Genomic DNA, 14,950 nt, shown 5'->3' with positions numbered 1-14,950 from the left:
GGTACTGGTCCAAGGACTAGGTGTTGGGAACCTCTTGATTTAGAGGCCACATTCAGTTTGATAATATTTAAGATAATTCTGAGAAAAAACGTTTTTGGATATGTTTGAATGATTAAAATCCAAATAATGAATGAGAACCAGTTTGATTAAGCTTCTGGCCTAGAAAAGGGATAACCTAATCCTCCCTTAGGCATGACAGCAACTGCTTTAGGGTAGTCACTCTCAACCTTAGAAATAATGTATTGAGAAACCACTTCTAAAAATATTACTGAGAAAACTGCATGGACTTGCCTTATTTATTTATTTTATTTTAATTCCATTTATGTCCCGCCCTTCTCCGAAGACTCAGGGCGGCTTACAAGCTTAGCAATAGCCTTCATCCTATGTATATGTAGGATGTATATGTATATGTAGTCTCCAGGAGCCAAGATGGATTTGAAGGCAAATAACAAGAACAGTATGAATAGATTGTGGCAAGTATTAAAATCTGGCAATACAAAGGGAATGTTCTTCAGTATTTTAAAGTAGGTATTTGCCCAGCCATCCACTGAATCCAGTCATTTCTCCAATGGTTGGCCAGTTACCAGTTAATTACCTTCTTTTGAGGCAGAATTGTGGAGCATATAATCAACAACTTCATCTGGAGAGACATTTATGAAAGAGAATAGGAATCTTGAAAATTCTCCGGGTCATCTCCTGGTATTAATCATTAACATTAGTTCAAAATATTGCAACTAGAATATAAGCTGGAATTGATGTAAATGATGCACTGACTTCTGAGCAGATTTCCCAGTGTTGGCTCAAGCTCAAGGATTGAAGATTCCTTTCTCTCACCTGAGCATGCAGGCACGATTCTTTTTTCAGGTGCCTTTCACTGGATACCTTTGACGTGGAGTGATCGATGGCCATTGATGTAGTACCATCCAATTGCTCTATTTATTTCATGTCTTAGCTTTGTGTATGTGTAATTTTGGTTAATGACATCACTTTCATTTTTTAAATATTTTAATTGATTAGAGTAGATTCTAATTGGTTATTTACTACTAGCCTTTTAAAAAATATGTATAAATAAATACAATTAAGGGATCCTTCGTGATCTTTTGAGTTTGGTTGTTTTCTTGCAGATATTTCATTACCCAAACTAGGTAATGTTTTCAGTGCTAGTGACTAGTTTGGGTAATGAAACATCTGCAAGAAAACAACCAAGATCAGAAAGCACCAAGGGACTCTCATTTCAGCCCTCAGCTACAAACATTCTCCTTTATTGGTAGTAAATAAAATTGCCCTGATTTTGCAAGTTCAGAATTTCCAAAGCACATATGCAACTAATAAACTGACATCCTATTTCCAAAATATGTATGTTTACAGGAATCACAAACATAGAAGCGATTAAGTATAATATGGGGGAGTAATGGAACAATTTAATTTGTAATGAGCACGATCCACTTTGTCTGAAAAAATGTTAATGTCTATTTAATTTCAAATTATTCTCTGCAACCTTAAAGGAATAGAAATACAAATATTTTTTTCTTCTGTGATTCATAAAAAAATAGTTGCGGGCTATATTAACAGTATCATATATGTATGGATATTTTCTTGTCATGTTCAAAAATGACAGTTTTGTTTTAATGCAGTTAATAAGTGTTCTGCTTGTCTAACATATTGTCATTTTATTCCAGGTGACAGTACCTATACCAGGATCACAACTTCCTTTGCCCAACTTCGGATCAGCAGGCCAGCCTTTAATTGCGCTTCCACAATCCCTTCAACCTCCATTACAGCACACTCCACCACAGCCTCAGGCTCAAAGCCTGAGTCGGCCAGCACAAGTAGGTCAGCCTTTCAGAGGACTAATTCCAGCTGGAACTCAGCACAGCATTATAACTGGGAAGGTAAAGATATTCATGTTAATCTTACCATATGATAGCACAGAGGTTCCCAAACTTTCACAGCACTCTAGCAGTTCCCAAACTCTCCATTAGGGTGCTGCAACAAACTCACAATTCCATTATATAGTAAAATATCCCTGCAGCTTGCTACAACATCCAGGGAACTGCAGCACATAGTATGGGAACTACACCGATAGTAGATAATGAACACTAACAATGATTGAATTGATTTAGAATTAATAAGCAGATAAAGTATCATACTTTAATTCCCAGTGACTGTTTCAACATTGACTATTCCCACCCCCTGCTCCTTCCTAAAAATGTTACTCTTGACTGTCTAAAATATGGATGAAGACTTTAGAAAAGGGAGATTGTGGCAGGGTGGATTTGATTTAAATCAAATTGATTTAAATCATAATTTTTAAAGAGCAACTGTCATCTCTGTTCCGCAGCAGCTCCTCTTGACCCACTGTTGACTCACCAACAGTCCCATTCACTTTCATGGGACGGCTGGTGATGCGGCAGTGACACAACAAGGTGAGGGACGTGGCAGGCATCAGGTGAGTGGATGCCCGCTAAGAGGCGCTGCCATGATGGATCTGAAATGACAGGTGCTCTTTAAATGTAAGGACTCATTCTTGCTGTTAATGAGAATCTTTAATATTATTACTTGCAGACAAAATGAAGGTTTCCTATTTAGAATAATAAGCTGTCAGGTTACTAAAACAGTGATATCAGAACCGATATTAGGTTAATAGGTTAATCACACATACCGTGTTTCCCCGAAAATTAGACCTACCCCCAAAATAAGACTTAACCTGTTTTTTTGGGGGGGGTGGACCTAATATAAGCCCTACTCCAAAAATAAGCCCTAGTTAGGACCCTGCCCACTCCGTCCCACCTCGCTGCCACACAAGGAGGGGGTGGGTGGAGCTAGGCCAAGTGCCCCCTCTGCTGTTTCGGAGCCGGGGGGCGGGGAGTGACGGCGAAAGTGACAGAGTTTCTGGGACTAAAAAAACTTCAGACCTTCCAACTTCTTGTGGGGGAAAAAAAAAGATCTCATGAGAAGTTGGAAGGTCTGATTGAACTTTTTTTAGTCCCACAAACTCCCATTTCCCTGCAGCGGGAGAGAAACGTGCCAGATCTGGAAAACAGATTAGTAAAGAAATGCTTTCAGGAAGAAAGAGGAGCTGGGGGGGGTGCACCAAACCACAGCAGCGCTGGGAGGAGAAGCAGTGGGAAATGGGGCTGATATTTCCAGAACGGAGAAGGGAGACATGGGGCGATGAAGGGCGGCACGCAAGGGCTCTTCTCTGCTCTGTACCGCTACGCAGAGCTGCTCCCCTTCCCCTTCTCCATTCTCTCCAGTGGTGGCAACAGGGCTGGCGGAAGGAGGCGGCAGGGGAGGCTTGTGCTGCCTGGTCACTGCACAAGCCACGGGAGAGTTGGTGGAGGGGAAGGAGGCGGCTGTGAGGCGAAGCGTGAAGAAAGCCCCTCCAGCGGCAACACAGTGGCAGCGGATCATTTCATCGTCACTCCCCTCTGGCTCCGAAACAGCGGAGGGGGACCAGGACTACTCCGCCCATCCTCTGTAGCATGGCAGTCTGGCTCAGGAGGGGAGTGAAAAGGAAGGTCACCAAGCAAGGAATGGCCCGGCTGGTGGGGCCCTGAAGTAAGCGGGGGCATGGGGCAGCTCCACCAACTTCTCCACCTGCCTCGCCTCATTGCAACAGCAGCGCAATATGCCGTGTAACTGAATGAACCTTTATTGTCAAAGTACAACCATGTATACATTGAGATTGGCTGAGCCTCCCTTCGTGCCCCCACCCCCAACTTACAGTGACACAAACCCTCCATTTTACTACACCATGTGAGCTAATTGCACAATGCACCGGCCTCACAAGTCAATCGTACATAAAGTTTATAAAATTTTATCCCATTCAAAAGCCTAACAGCCCATGGATAAAAGCTGTTTTTCAGCCTGTTGGTGTGGCTGGCTATACTCCTATATCTCCTACCCGATGGTAGGAGAGTAAAGAGATACCGTCCAGGGTGTGAGTCATCCCTGAGAATCTTCCTCACTCTTCCAAGGCAGCGAGCCCTAGCGATGTCATCCAGTGGTGTCAAGGAACAGCCCACAATGTCTTGTGCTGTGCTCACCACCCTCTGTAATGCCTTCCTATCTGCGGCTGTCAGACCAGCCTGGAAGCAGCGCAGCAGAAGAGGAGCCGGCAGCCATGCGGGCGTCTGGTGGACGGGGCTGTTGGTGCTGCCACCGCGAGGCAAGGCAGGTGTCACAAAAAATATAAGACATCCCCCCAAAATAAGACCTAATGCCTCTTTTGGAGGCTAAAATAATATAAGACCGGGTCTTACTTTCAGGGAAACACGATAGTTGGAGAACTGCTCAAATTCTTTTATTTAGTTAAAACACTTAGAGCCTGGTACGGATACATTTCTCTTCAAACAATCATACAGTTCGTAGCGTACATAGATTTGCAAACCAATGGGATAAAAGAATATTCCTGAACTTTGTTTTATGATTTATCTCATGGTTAGTGTGAAATTTTGTGAATGCATCAATGCAGTGCATGTTATCTCAGTTTGCAAAGCTTGGATTCATTGAATGAGTTTACCAAAAATGTAAAAAAGAAATCCGACTTTTTTCATTTTTTAAAAAAATCAATTATTATCCACCCTGAATTGTGGCACATAGCCCCTATTGACTAATGAATTTTATAGTAGCCTATTACAGATACTACTACATAGCCAAAATTGAACTGTTCTAAGCTGATAGGTTATAGTGAAGAGAATGAAACATTCATTCTAAATTCTTTTCAAGAGTAAGAGTTAAAACAGCTCACCTTTGAGTAGGTTATGTCAGGAATGTATAAGCTACTGATATTCTTTGTATGGTTTAATAGGGTGAATACAAGGAAATTTACTATATGCAAAAGATGATTTATAATGATCTGTCTTAATGTTATTCCCAGAAAAGGAACTTTGCATGTATATTTACTCAATTTTTTTTCTTGTTTCCAGCCCATATATTTGAAGATATAGATGGAAATGTGCATTTGTTTCTTAATTTTTTAGAAAGGTACAGGGGTGGGAATAACCAATGTTGAAACAGTCAGTGGGAATTAAAGTACAATACATTAACTGCTCATTAAGTCTAATTCGATCATTGTTAGTATTTATTATCTATCGTTTGTCGTCGGCTTGCACACATAGTTGGCTTGCACACATTGCTGTTGCTTATTTTCTCTCAAACTGCATTCCTGCAAAATCATTTTTGAATGGATAGCTTAAGAGTGATCTCTTGTTTGGTTTACCCCACTTTTTCATTTGAGCTGCGTGCATCTGGGATAGCAACCTGATGTATCTAAATAAAATGATCTACTACTTTGTTAAGAAATGCTTAAGTAAGGACATACATACATCAATTTTTATTGCCATTTTACTGAAGGACTTTAAATTTCCTCTAGTTAAATGAGTATGACCTGATAAACTTATTAGTATTTTATGTTGTACTATAAATAACCTTGCTGTTTTTCTTCAGATGTCGGAAATGGATTTGAAGGCTTTTGCAAGTGGCATTGATAAGCCAGGCACACCTCCAGTTTCTGGACGAAGCACCACCCCAACTTCTAGCCCCTTCCGGTAAACAAGTGTTTTCAACCAAGTCAACTATAGATTGTGATCAAGAGAAAAGAGGGGAAATTTGGTATTGAATTAAACTTTAATATAGCAGTGCCCTTTTGATAACAGAAATGGAAATACAAGAATTCTGAATGAATAAGGGTGATAATTCAGAGAAACATTTGACTTTATTTGTCCTCCAGGGATGAAAGGAACTCCCAGAAATCCTAACTAGCATAGGGCCAAAAAAGAATTTCAGAAGCAGAAGGCCAAAACTTTTAAGGAAAACCGTAAGAGTTTCTTTAAACATATTCAAAGCACAGAACTGGGCAGGAAAGCAAGTGGACTCATAGAGGAATTAAAAATAGCACATAGAGTGCAAAGAAATTGAATTAGTTTTTTTTAACCTACTGCCCTTATTATTAAAATGGTAAGTGAGCTATTTGAGCTTGGATTAACTTTCAGGGAGGCAAATTGAGATAATAAAGGTATTTTAGGGTTCTAGGGGATCAGTCCAGGAGTACTTAAGGAACTCAAAGAATGCTGAACTTCTAGCAAAACTATGTAACTTGTCCTTCACATTAACTTCAGCACACAAAACTAGAAGATAGTCATTATGATGTTATTTTTTAAAGAGTCACAGGAAAGTATAGGCCAGTCATCCTAACATCTGTTGTGTGCAGATAGATATAAGTGATAATGGGGAAAAAGGACATAAAGCAATAAGCCCTTTTTCAGCAAAAATCACAATGGCAAATTTTGCCTCACCAACTTTCTGGGCATTTTAGGAATGTAAATAGGCACATCGATCAAAATTAGACAGAGCAGAGATTAAAATTGACAGAACAGAAGATGAAGTCACCATTTCACAATATAGAGACATGGAGTTTGCATTGCGTATAAGAGGTTTGAAAGAACCCCAAAGAAAATTTGGAATGGGAAGTGGTGCAAGCAGTGGCTCCTGTCTTGAAATGTGAACCTGAAGAATTAGTTAAAGAGATGGATAAGACATTTAGGGTTAATTCCTGGATTGCCAGACAGAAAAAATTACCTAGAGATGTAGTGATTTACTTCTCCAGGAGATCAATTAGAAATGCAATTATCCAGGCTCTTTACCGGGAAAGATTCCAAATTGCAGGCCAAGATATTATAATTTTAAAGGAGATACCCCAAAAAATTCTTAGAAAAAGGAAAGACTTCGCCTTTCTGTCTGATGAGCTTAAGAAGCGACAAATTCAGTTTAGATGGGAAATACCCATTGGAATTGTGGTGAATTATGCAGGGACGAGGTATAGGCTGGATACAATTTTAAAAGCAAAAGATTTTTATACTACTGTCAGGTTTGTATATTTAAAAAATCTGACATTTTTCTTCAAAAGCTGATGAATATACTTAGTAGGCATGGGAGAAGATGATGTTATTTTGTGGGTTACAGACTGATTTTTAAAAAAGTGTAGGTACTCCTCAACCTATAACAGTTCGATAATGAGTGTTAGAACTTAGAACGGCACTGAAAAAAGTGACTTATGACCCTTTTTCACACAACCATTGCAGCATCCCCATGGATAAGTGATTTGCATTTGTTTGCTTGACAAATGACTCACTTTTATGATGGTTGCAATGTCCTGAGATCATGGGATCCCCTTTTGCGAACTTCTGTCAAGCAAAGCCAACGAGGAAACCAGATTCACTTACTAACCATGTTACTAATTTAACAACTGCAGTGATTCACTTAACAAGTGTGGCGAGAAAAGTCTTAAAATGGGGCAAAATTCACTTAACATGTTTCTCACTTAGCAACATAAATTTTGGGCTCAATTGTGGTCATACATTGAGGACAACCTGTAGTTGGAATAAGTGAGCAATACTCTTGGTGGAGGGAAATGAGTGGAGTCTCTCAAGGATCTGCATTGGTACTCGTGCTTTTTAAATTGTTCAGAAATTTTCTTAATGTGATAAAAAACAAAAGAGAGAGTGAAGAGCTCCAAAACGATCTCTTTGTTCAGCCAAATGGCAAGCTCAGTTCCATCTGCAGTGGTGGAATCTGACACTCGTGGGAAAGCTCAGTGAAGATATCAACTCAAGTGTACAGTAGTTGCAAAAAATGCCACACTAGACATCATTAGGAGGAGTATTGAACTGTCGACATACTAATGCCATTGCACAAACGTGTGGTAAATTTCAGTTAAACGCTGAATGAATTTCTGATTGCCACGTTTGAAGAAAAATACAGTAGAACTGAAAAGGTGCAGAAGAGGGCAACCAAAATTATTGGGGCCCTGTATTATGAGAAAAGCACAGGACTTTTGAGATTCCAACTTTTAAAAAGCCATCTGGATATAGAATATGAATATGATCAAGGTGTATAAAGTTATATGGTATTAGGATCACAAGTCATTCAATAAAGTGGAAGGTTGCAGTGTCCCAGGATCATGTGATTGTCTTTTGCAACCTTCTAATAAACAAAGTCAGTGGGAAAGTCATATTCACTTAACAACTGTGTTACTAACTTAACTCCAGTGATTCACTTAACAACCATGACAAGAAAGATCATAAAATGGGGCAAAATTCATTTAACAGTGTTTGGCTTAGCAACAGAAATTCTGGGCTCAGTTATGGTTGTAGGTTAAAGACTACCTGTAGTCATTATAAGAGATTTTTGGTTGAACTCCAAATATTACATAGAAGAAACAATTACTGAGCATCTCTTATTTAGGGCTTTTTATAGTCTGCTAAAGGAACGATACGGACAATTTTGTTAGCCCTGGTGTTATGCTAAGCTCTGATCCACTGATTTCAAACTTATCCAAATTAAGTCTTATATTCTTTTTATTTCAGTATGTTTCTGTTCCCCCTGAAAGGTTTAATTCACCACTTCCGTCTGCAGGAGGGTGGGGCAAAAGTCTCCCTCCTTCTCACTTTCAGAGGCTTTTTGCTTCTTCGGTTTTTCCCCCCCAGGATATCAGTTTCCAAATAGAAGAGAAAAAATCGCTGTTCTTATCCAGTTCCAAACACATTGTTTACAGTCAGCTTAAAGGAGTACTTTTCCATTTCGGTTGCTTGTAGCTTGGGCTAGACTCAGAAGTTGAACTAGCCTCTTCTCCTGCCAGCTTCTGGAGGGCTTTTCCCAAGCTGATCGGGTTGACCACCGTCTCTCTGCAATTAGCGGGACTTCTGTGTTGCCTCTCTGGGGCAACTTCAGGCCCATTTAGGGTCCCCTGTCAGGTAAAAATCAGCCGCAGGGAGCGGAGCCCCGTGATCCCTCGGCTGCTGTGATACTGCGCAAAACTGGAAGTTCTTCTAAGCTCTAAGGTTTACAGAAGCCTATGAACTAGTGAAAATGGAAAAGCCACTCTTTTTGAAAACCAAAAAAGACAAGTGTCTTGCCAACATTTTTGGAACATATTGCTTCCTTGAAAGACAGAAAGCAGACAAAGGAAGTAGGAAACTGGCTTCCTAAGATCATCTTACATCCCTATGACAGAGGTCCCCAATCTTTTGGGCACCAGGGACCGGTTAGGTGGAGAGAGGTTTTTCCACGGACCGGAGGGGGCTGGTTTTATGTGCTGCCTGCATCCTGTGGATGGGGCTTTCCTTGTTTGTGTGGACCAGTTGCTGGCATGCCGCAGCCCGGTACTGGTCCACAGATTGGGGGTTGGGGACCCCTGCCCTATGAGGAGGAGAAGATTGCTCTTGTAGAATAATTCTTCTTTCAACTATTGACCATCATGCCATACTGCAAACTACTTTTTGAAATAAATTTTAATTTACGAAAACAGCTGTTTGGTAGGGCTATCAGGAAAAATTTTGTTGGATTTACAGTGCATTAGATTCTGGCCATTATTACTGAAGAATTGTAGTTTAAAAGGAGGGTGAGTTAAATAATGGAAGGGTTTGGATAGGATTAAGGTGATATACAGTGTAGAGATTACTAGATTTTATATATTGGTTAGAATAAAACCAATTGTCAAATACATGTACTGGCTGGATTAAGAGTTCTTAATATTTTAATATAACAGTATTTAAGGGTAGTCATTAATGTTCTAAGCAGTTGTAGGATTTTATGAAGTTAAGTTAGCAGCATCGTAGAGAAATTGTTTTCTAGAAGAGATCACACTACCAAGAGAAAATTAGAAATGTATAGTAATACACTCTCAAGGCCTTTTGTTGTATTGGAGAATTTTTCAAAGATATGGGTTGATTTCAGGGTACATTACCTTAACCTAAGTCTAGATTGTCTTCCTGTATAGAAATCCAGAAATTAAGATTTTATTGATTTAAAGCCTTAGTTAATAACTTAATTGTTCAAAAGCCCAATTGTATCATTTAGAAAGACAATGAACATCAAGTACTCTGCTTCTATTGAGCATGAGTAGACTAACATAAAGAAATTAAACTTTCATTAGTTGGAAGATATACAGGAGTTCAGCATTTATATTCATTGTAATCCAAAAGAATTACCAAAGCTTTATTATTCTCATTATGTAGCTAAAAGTATTAAATACGATTTTATATGAATCTCATGGTGATGGCAGACTATACTGTTAATGCACATTTCGTTCCATAATCTGAAACTATCATTTACTTTATGCCTATTTTTCCTCTGGATAAGGTAGAAATATGGACATTACAAGAATTGGTGTCATTTGTAATATATTACCTAACAATGTATTTTCTCTTCAAGGGCTGTCTCTACAAGTCCAAATAGTCAGACCAATAAAATGAACACCATTATTTACCAGAAGCAATTTCAATCAGCAGCTGTGAGAATGACTCAACCATTTCCTCCTCAGTTTGCACCACAGGTGGGCAGCAGCTGGTTTTCTGCAGTGGGATGGGATATTCAGCAGCTTGATTTTGTTGATTTTGAATTAAGACTTCCTGGATCCTGAAATAAGTCAGATACTTTATTCAGTATGCTTTCTATAAATTACAATTAATGTGCGTGTTTTAGTACCTGGAGTATTTTGTTTCAGTTATATCAAAAGTATTTTGTTTGTTATATCTCTGCTCGTGAAATTGAGAAATTGGACAGCAAATGGATGACCACAGACTTCCCCACATGGCTCTCATTATAATCTAAGGTTAATCGTTTGAAGAGAGAGAGAGAGACAAAATAGCCTGCCAGAGAAGGGCTTCATGTCTCCAGCAACTGTTTACTATGTAATGTCTCCTGTGCAGAAAGAATGGGAATTATCAGAGGGCAAAGGTCGCTCTGACTAACCTCCACCATTTCACTCAGATTGTACAGAAACTCATAGTGATTGTTTTGCCCTTAGTGACTTACATGAAATGCAGCTGTGAAGTAGATTTCTAAAATAGCTATAGTTGGTAGGGGGGGGGGGAAGCCACACCAATCCCTCTTTAAAAGAATGCCAATGCTGTAAAGCTTCTAATAGGGAGAAATGAGGTGTATACTTTTGACTTGAGACTGCCTTGGATATTGCATATAAAATTTGCAGCTGCTGGATATTGCCTAGAGGCATAAATCTCTGTTCTAACAGTTCCTGCATCTTTGATATATTTGAGAAGGCCCTTCTGTTTTCCCCTCTTGGTCCTTGATGTGCTACTACAGTTTTTAAGCACAGCATCCTTAAGATTTTCCCACATTGAATTTTCCAAACACAGCCAATCTGACCAGAAAAAGTGAACCCACTACTTGGCACTGTTAAATAACAGAGGCATGCTCCCTGCAGAAAAGCCACCGTATGATCAGGTTGGCAGTTTGCTAACAGCTAAATGTCTCTCTTTGTTGTTGTTGTTGTTGTTTTTTCCCCCACTTAGATCCTCTCTCAGCCTAACCTGGTCCCTCCATTGGTAAGAGCCCCACATACTAACACCTTCCCAGCACCCGTTCAGAGGCCGCCAGTGGCACTGGCTAGTCAGATGCCACCTCAGATGACCACAGGTCTTTTGAGCCACCCTCGATTGCCACATGTGGCGAGGGGTCCTTGTGGATCATTCTCTGGAGTCAGAGGCAATCAGGCCCAGGCTGCGATGAAGGCTGAACAAGACATAAAGGTTAGTATTTTTGGATGGCCATGCTGTGTTAACCACAGTAACCGTCTTAACAACTTACAAGGGAGATACTATTCTTTGTTTAAGATGCAGATTTCCCTCTCTGAAGTGGCCAAATAGAAACAGCAGAACCCATCACTAAGCTTCCAGCAATAGCTTTAGTTCACCTACTTATTTGTAATGCAGTCTAAGACCTGGTCAATTGTATTCATTCTCTGTGTTTTTCTCTTTTTTTTTCAAGTCTAAAACCAAGCAAACCCACCCATAGCTGCATTTCACTCTGTAAAATTGGTAGAAAAGCACTTGGAGACTCTTTTTCAATGAAACCTTTTTCCCTTAATTTGAGCTGTCTTGCAAAGTCCATGTGGGGATGTCATAAAAGCAGAAAGAATTTAAAAATCAGTTAGCCTATGTGGTTGCAAGCGATGGTATCGCTTGCTTAATCTTTTCCATTATTTTCATTCATGAAAGTGTTAATCTAAAAAAAAAGTGAGATCACTTTGATTTATCAACACACGTGTTTTGTTCAAGCCCCAGCTGGTGGATATATGAATTAATCTTAAGTAACTTTTAATTGACTTATGTATGTGCTATTCTGTTTTCAAAACACAGCATCGGGAAAAGCATAGGATTGCGTATCAAGTTAGTAAAAAAGAACAAATGAATATTAGATTAATAAAACTAGAATAAATACAGTTATTTAGAACCAGCATCATAAATGTGCTAGTTGGCTAAGCAAGAAAAAGGATATAGATTTTGTACCAGGCAAGTTTCTCAAGGGCCCTTTTGGGAAGGGGTTTCAGGTATAAAAAGTTAGAGGCATATTATGGCCCCATTGTGCCTCTTACGCTAATTTTCTTTGCCCCACCTCTTCTGAGACCACAAAAGAGCTCTTAAGTTTACTTTCTGCATGTTTTGTGTTCGATAATTTCAGACAAACAAAACTTCAAATACTTATTTCAGAGCGTGGCTTATCAATAGATGTCTCTCTGAGTAGTCTCGCTGTCCTTATCTTGATGAATTTACAGTATCCAAGGAGGGAAACATTTGAAGAAAGTATGAACTTACAGTCTGTGATAAATATCTAGTCACTCTGTGCATTAAAAGTGCTATTTTCATACTGTATGAAAACTGCTTAATATTATATGTCTTGTCTGTCAATTTAAATTACTATTTGTGATAACAGTATTCGAAATCATGACTGAACCTCTTAATTCTTATAGTACTTATAGTAGAATTTAGACATAAGGGAATGTAAAAACAGTGCTGGGAAATATCAATAAGAGTTGAAGTCCATAGAATGAAAGGCAACTATCATAAAGCATATTCCCAAGAAATTCCCAAGATTGGGCTATTATTATAACAGGTTATACTAGATTCCATTTTTGAAAAGTATTACTGGGATTTTTTTTTTAAAAAAGAACTTAATGAGCAGAATTAAGTACCTATGTTTCTTTGGGACTACTTTGTTTAATGTCGCCATCCTTTTTTATTAAGGCCAAGCAGAGAGCAGAAGTCATTCAGTCAACGCAGAGATTTTTCTCTGAGCAGCAGCAAAGCAAGCCACCTGGAGGCAAAATACAGAAGGTGGGTGACAATGGGAATAAAGCTCCAGAGGCAGTAACAGACTCCACCTCTGGAATCTGTCAAGACAAAGTAGAAGAGAAACAGAATGCTACAACAGCACCCAAGCCTATTAGAACTGGTCCAATCAAACCTCAAGCCATCAAGACAGAAGAAACAAAATCATAAGTGATGTGTCTACATACCAATATGAAGAGTGAAATGACAGCCGAACAAAGGGCAAGACATACCTGTTCAAAGCTATGAGTGGCAAAAAACAGAGACAGATGCGATCAGCTGTGAGTGCTAATCATTTGGAATGTGGGACTTTTCTATGGGACATTTTGTATGCCATTGCATGAATGAATGTGATCAATCAGAATTGAAGCACCTGTCTGCTTTTTAAATGGTGCAAAACTAAATAATGCTCCTGAGGCATTTTATTAGCCAAAGGTAAACATTCTCCTTTTTGCTGCTGATTTATTTAGAGAAGATGGGCAGATCGGAGAAGACCACGCTGGATGGAACACTGGGGTTGATTTTGTGCTTCTCATGTCCAAATGAGATGTTCTTTCAGAATGGAGCAGGAGAGTTTATGACCATGAGTAAAGTCATAAAGAGCAGCTTAATCACCCCCCACTTTCCCCCTACTTCTCATTACACACCATTTCATTTTGTAAATGTTTGATGTCAGATTTCCAAGAAAGGCAGGAGGTGGCTGCTACTATAAGTTTGATTATGGTGCTGAATTTAACTGAAAAAAATGTTAATTGCTTCTCCATGTTAATATAATATCAGAAGGGCAGATTTGGGAGGCTCCCTTTTATATTGCCAGTTACATTGAGCTAGAACTAGACAGTGCTTGAGAAGAAAGCATTTGGCCTTAAAATGCTTCAATTGATGTGAGTATAAAGCAACAAGCATTTGATTTTGGGCCACAAAAACCAGATATTTATATCAGAACTGCATCACTCTTTCTTTCTGCTCATTGTGCTGGAAAATAGAATCAAGTCCAATAATGCCGCCTTAATTGTATCCTTTAGTAGTATAGCTGTAGGAAAAGTACTGTACGATAACTTCTGTGAATGTAAAATATCTCATTCCTGCTTACAATATGTAGTTGTGACTGTGCTATAGCAGAGCTGTATAATGAAGTTATTCAGACTTTTCAAGACAATTGGAGGGCCCCCACATGGCACATCATACAGAACTATTTTCCCTGACAATTTTCCCAACACCTTTCTGGAACAAAGAACGAATCAACAAAAAAAAAGTGTAATGTGTATAATTTTGTTCAGATGATGGCAAAATCTGGAAAAGTCTGTTGCTGCTATTGGTGCCTAGTGAAATGCTGTTGGTTATCTTTTTTATATAAATATTATAATTTGCATTTTTTTTTTGGAAATTTAACTGTGATGTCAGCCTTGGAGAAAGATATCCACTTGTACTGTGAGTTGGCATTGTACAGAAATTAACAGCCATATTGGTCTAGAAAAGTTTAAACTTTTTTTTTCATTTGTACAGGGGTAACGCACTGTATTAAATATGTAAGGTCTTATTTACATGGGTTTGATTACAGAAACTAATAAAATATTCTCTACATAAAATATTGGGCCATGTTTTGTACTTAAATTGGTCCCTAGGAGTTATGGACTTAATTCTTGTTTTGGGAAACCATCTATTTTATCAGTTCTGTTCTTACAAGCCTAATTCCAAAGAGGAGAAACTCACAAAACTCTTTTGTGTGATAAGTGAGAAAATTATGTCGCATTCCAAAGGGATCTTTAAAGTGGGCACCTGAGCATAGTGTAAGAGCACTTTTGTACAGAAAACATCCC

General features: G+C 39.0%; 1 protein-coding gene and 1 long non-coding RNA gene across 9 annotated transcripts in view; one reads left to right on the top strand and one right to left on the bottom strand.

The window, feature by feature from the left end:
- The window catches only part of PRRC2C (proline rich coiled-coil 2C), a 91,259-nt gene extending 76,540 nt beyond the window's left edge, over positions 1 to 14,719 (top strand). For 5 of the 8 annotated variants that reach the window (XM_083359651.1, XM_083359650.1, XM_083359648.1 and 2 more), the window contains 5 exons: positions 1,680 to 1,892; positions 5,452 to 5,552; positions 10,216 to 10,336; positions 11,316 to 11,552; positions 13,047 to 14,719. In XM_083359651.1, coding sequence (XP_083215777.1) covers positions 1,680 to 1,892; positions 5,452 to 5,552; positions 10,216 to 10,336; positions 11,316 to 11,552; positions 13,047 to 13,301 — 927 coding nt within the window. In that variant the 3' untranslated portion in view covers positions 13,302 to 14,719. Of the gene's footprint in view, positions 1 to 1,679; positions 1,893 to 5,451; positions 5,553 to 10,215; positions 10,337 to 11,315; positions 11,553 to 12,483; positions 12,562 to 13,046 lie in introns of those variants that run through there. The other 3 variants (XM_083359654.1, XM_083359653.1, XM_083359652.1) reach the window with 2 other exon arrangements.
- On the bottom strand, positions 1,750 to 13,122 carry LOC310638514. Its single transcript, XR_014492117.1, has 3 exons — positions 12,995 to 13,122; positions 10,271 to 10,419; positions 1,750 to 1,884 (listed from the first exon to the last, which is right to left on the bottom strand). It is a non-coding gene; the product is annotated as an uncharacterized lncRNA (long non-coding RNA).
- Positions 14,720 to 14,950: the final 231 nt, after the last annotated feature.

The sequence above is a fragment of the Vipera ursinii genome (assembly GCF_947247035.1).
Source record: "Vipera ursinii genome assembly, chromosome: 3".
In the NCBI taxonomy this organism is placed as follows: Eukaryota; Metazoa; Chordata; class Lepidosauria; order Squamata; family Viperidae; genus Vipera; species Vipera ursinii.
The sequence above is the reverse complement of the archived record's forward strand: the minus strand, read 5'-3'. Positions and strand labels throughout refer to the sequence as shown.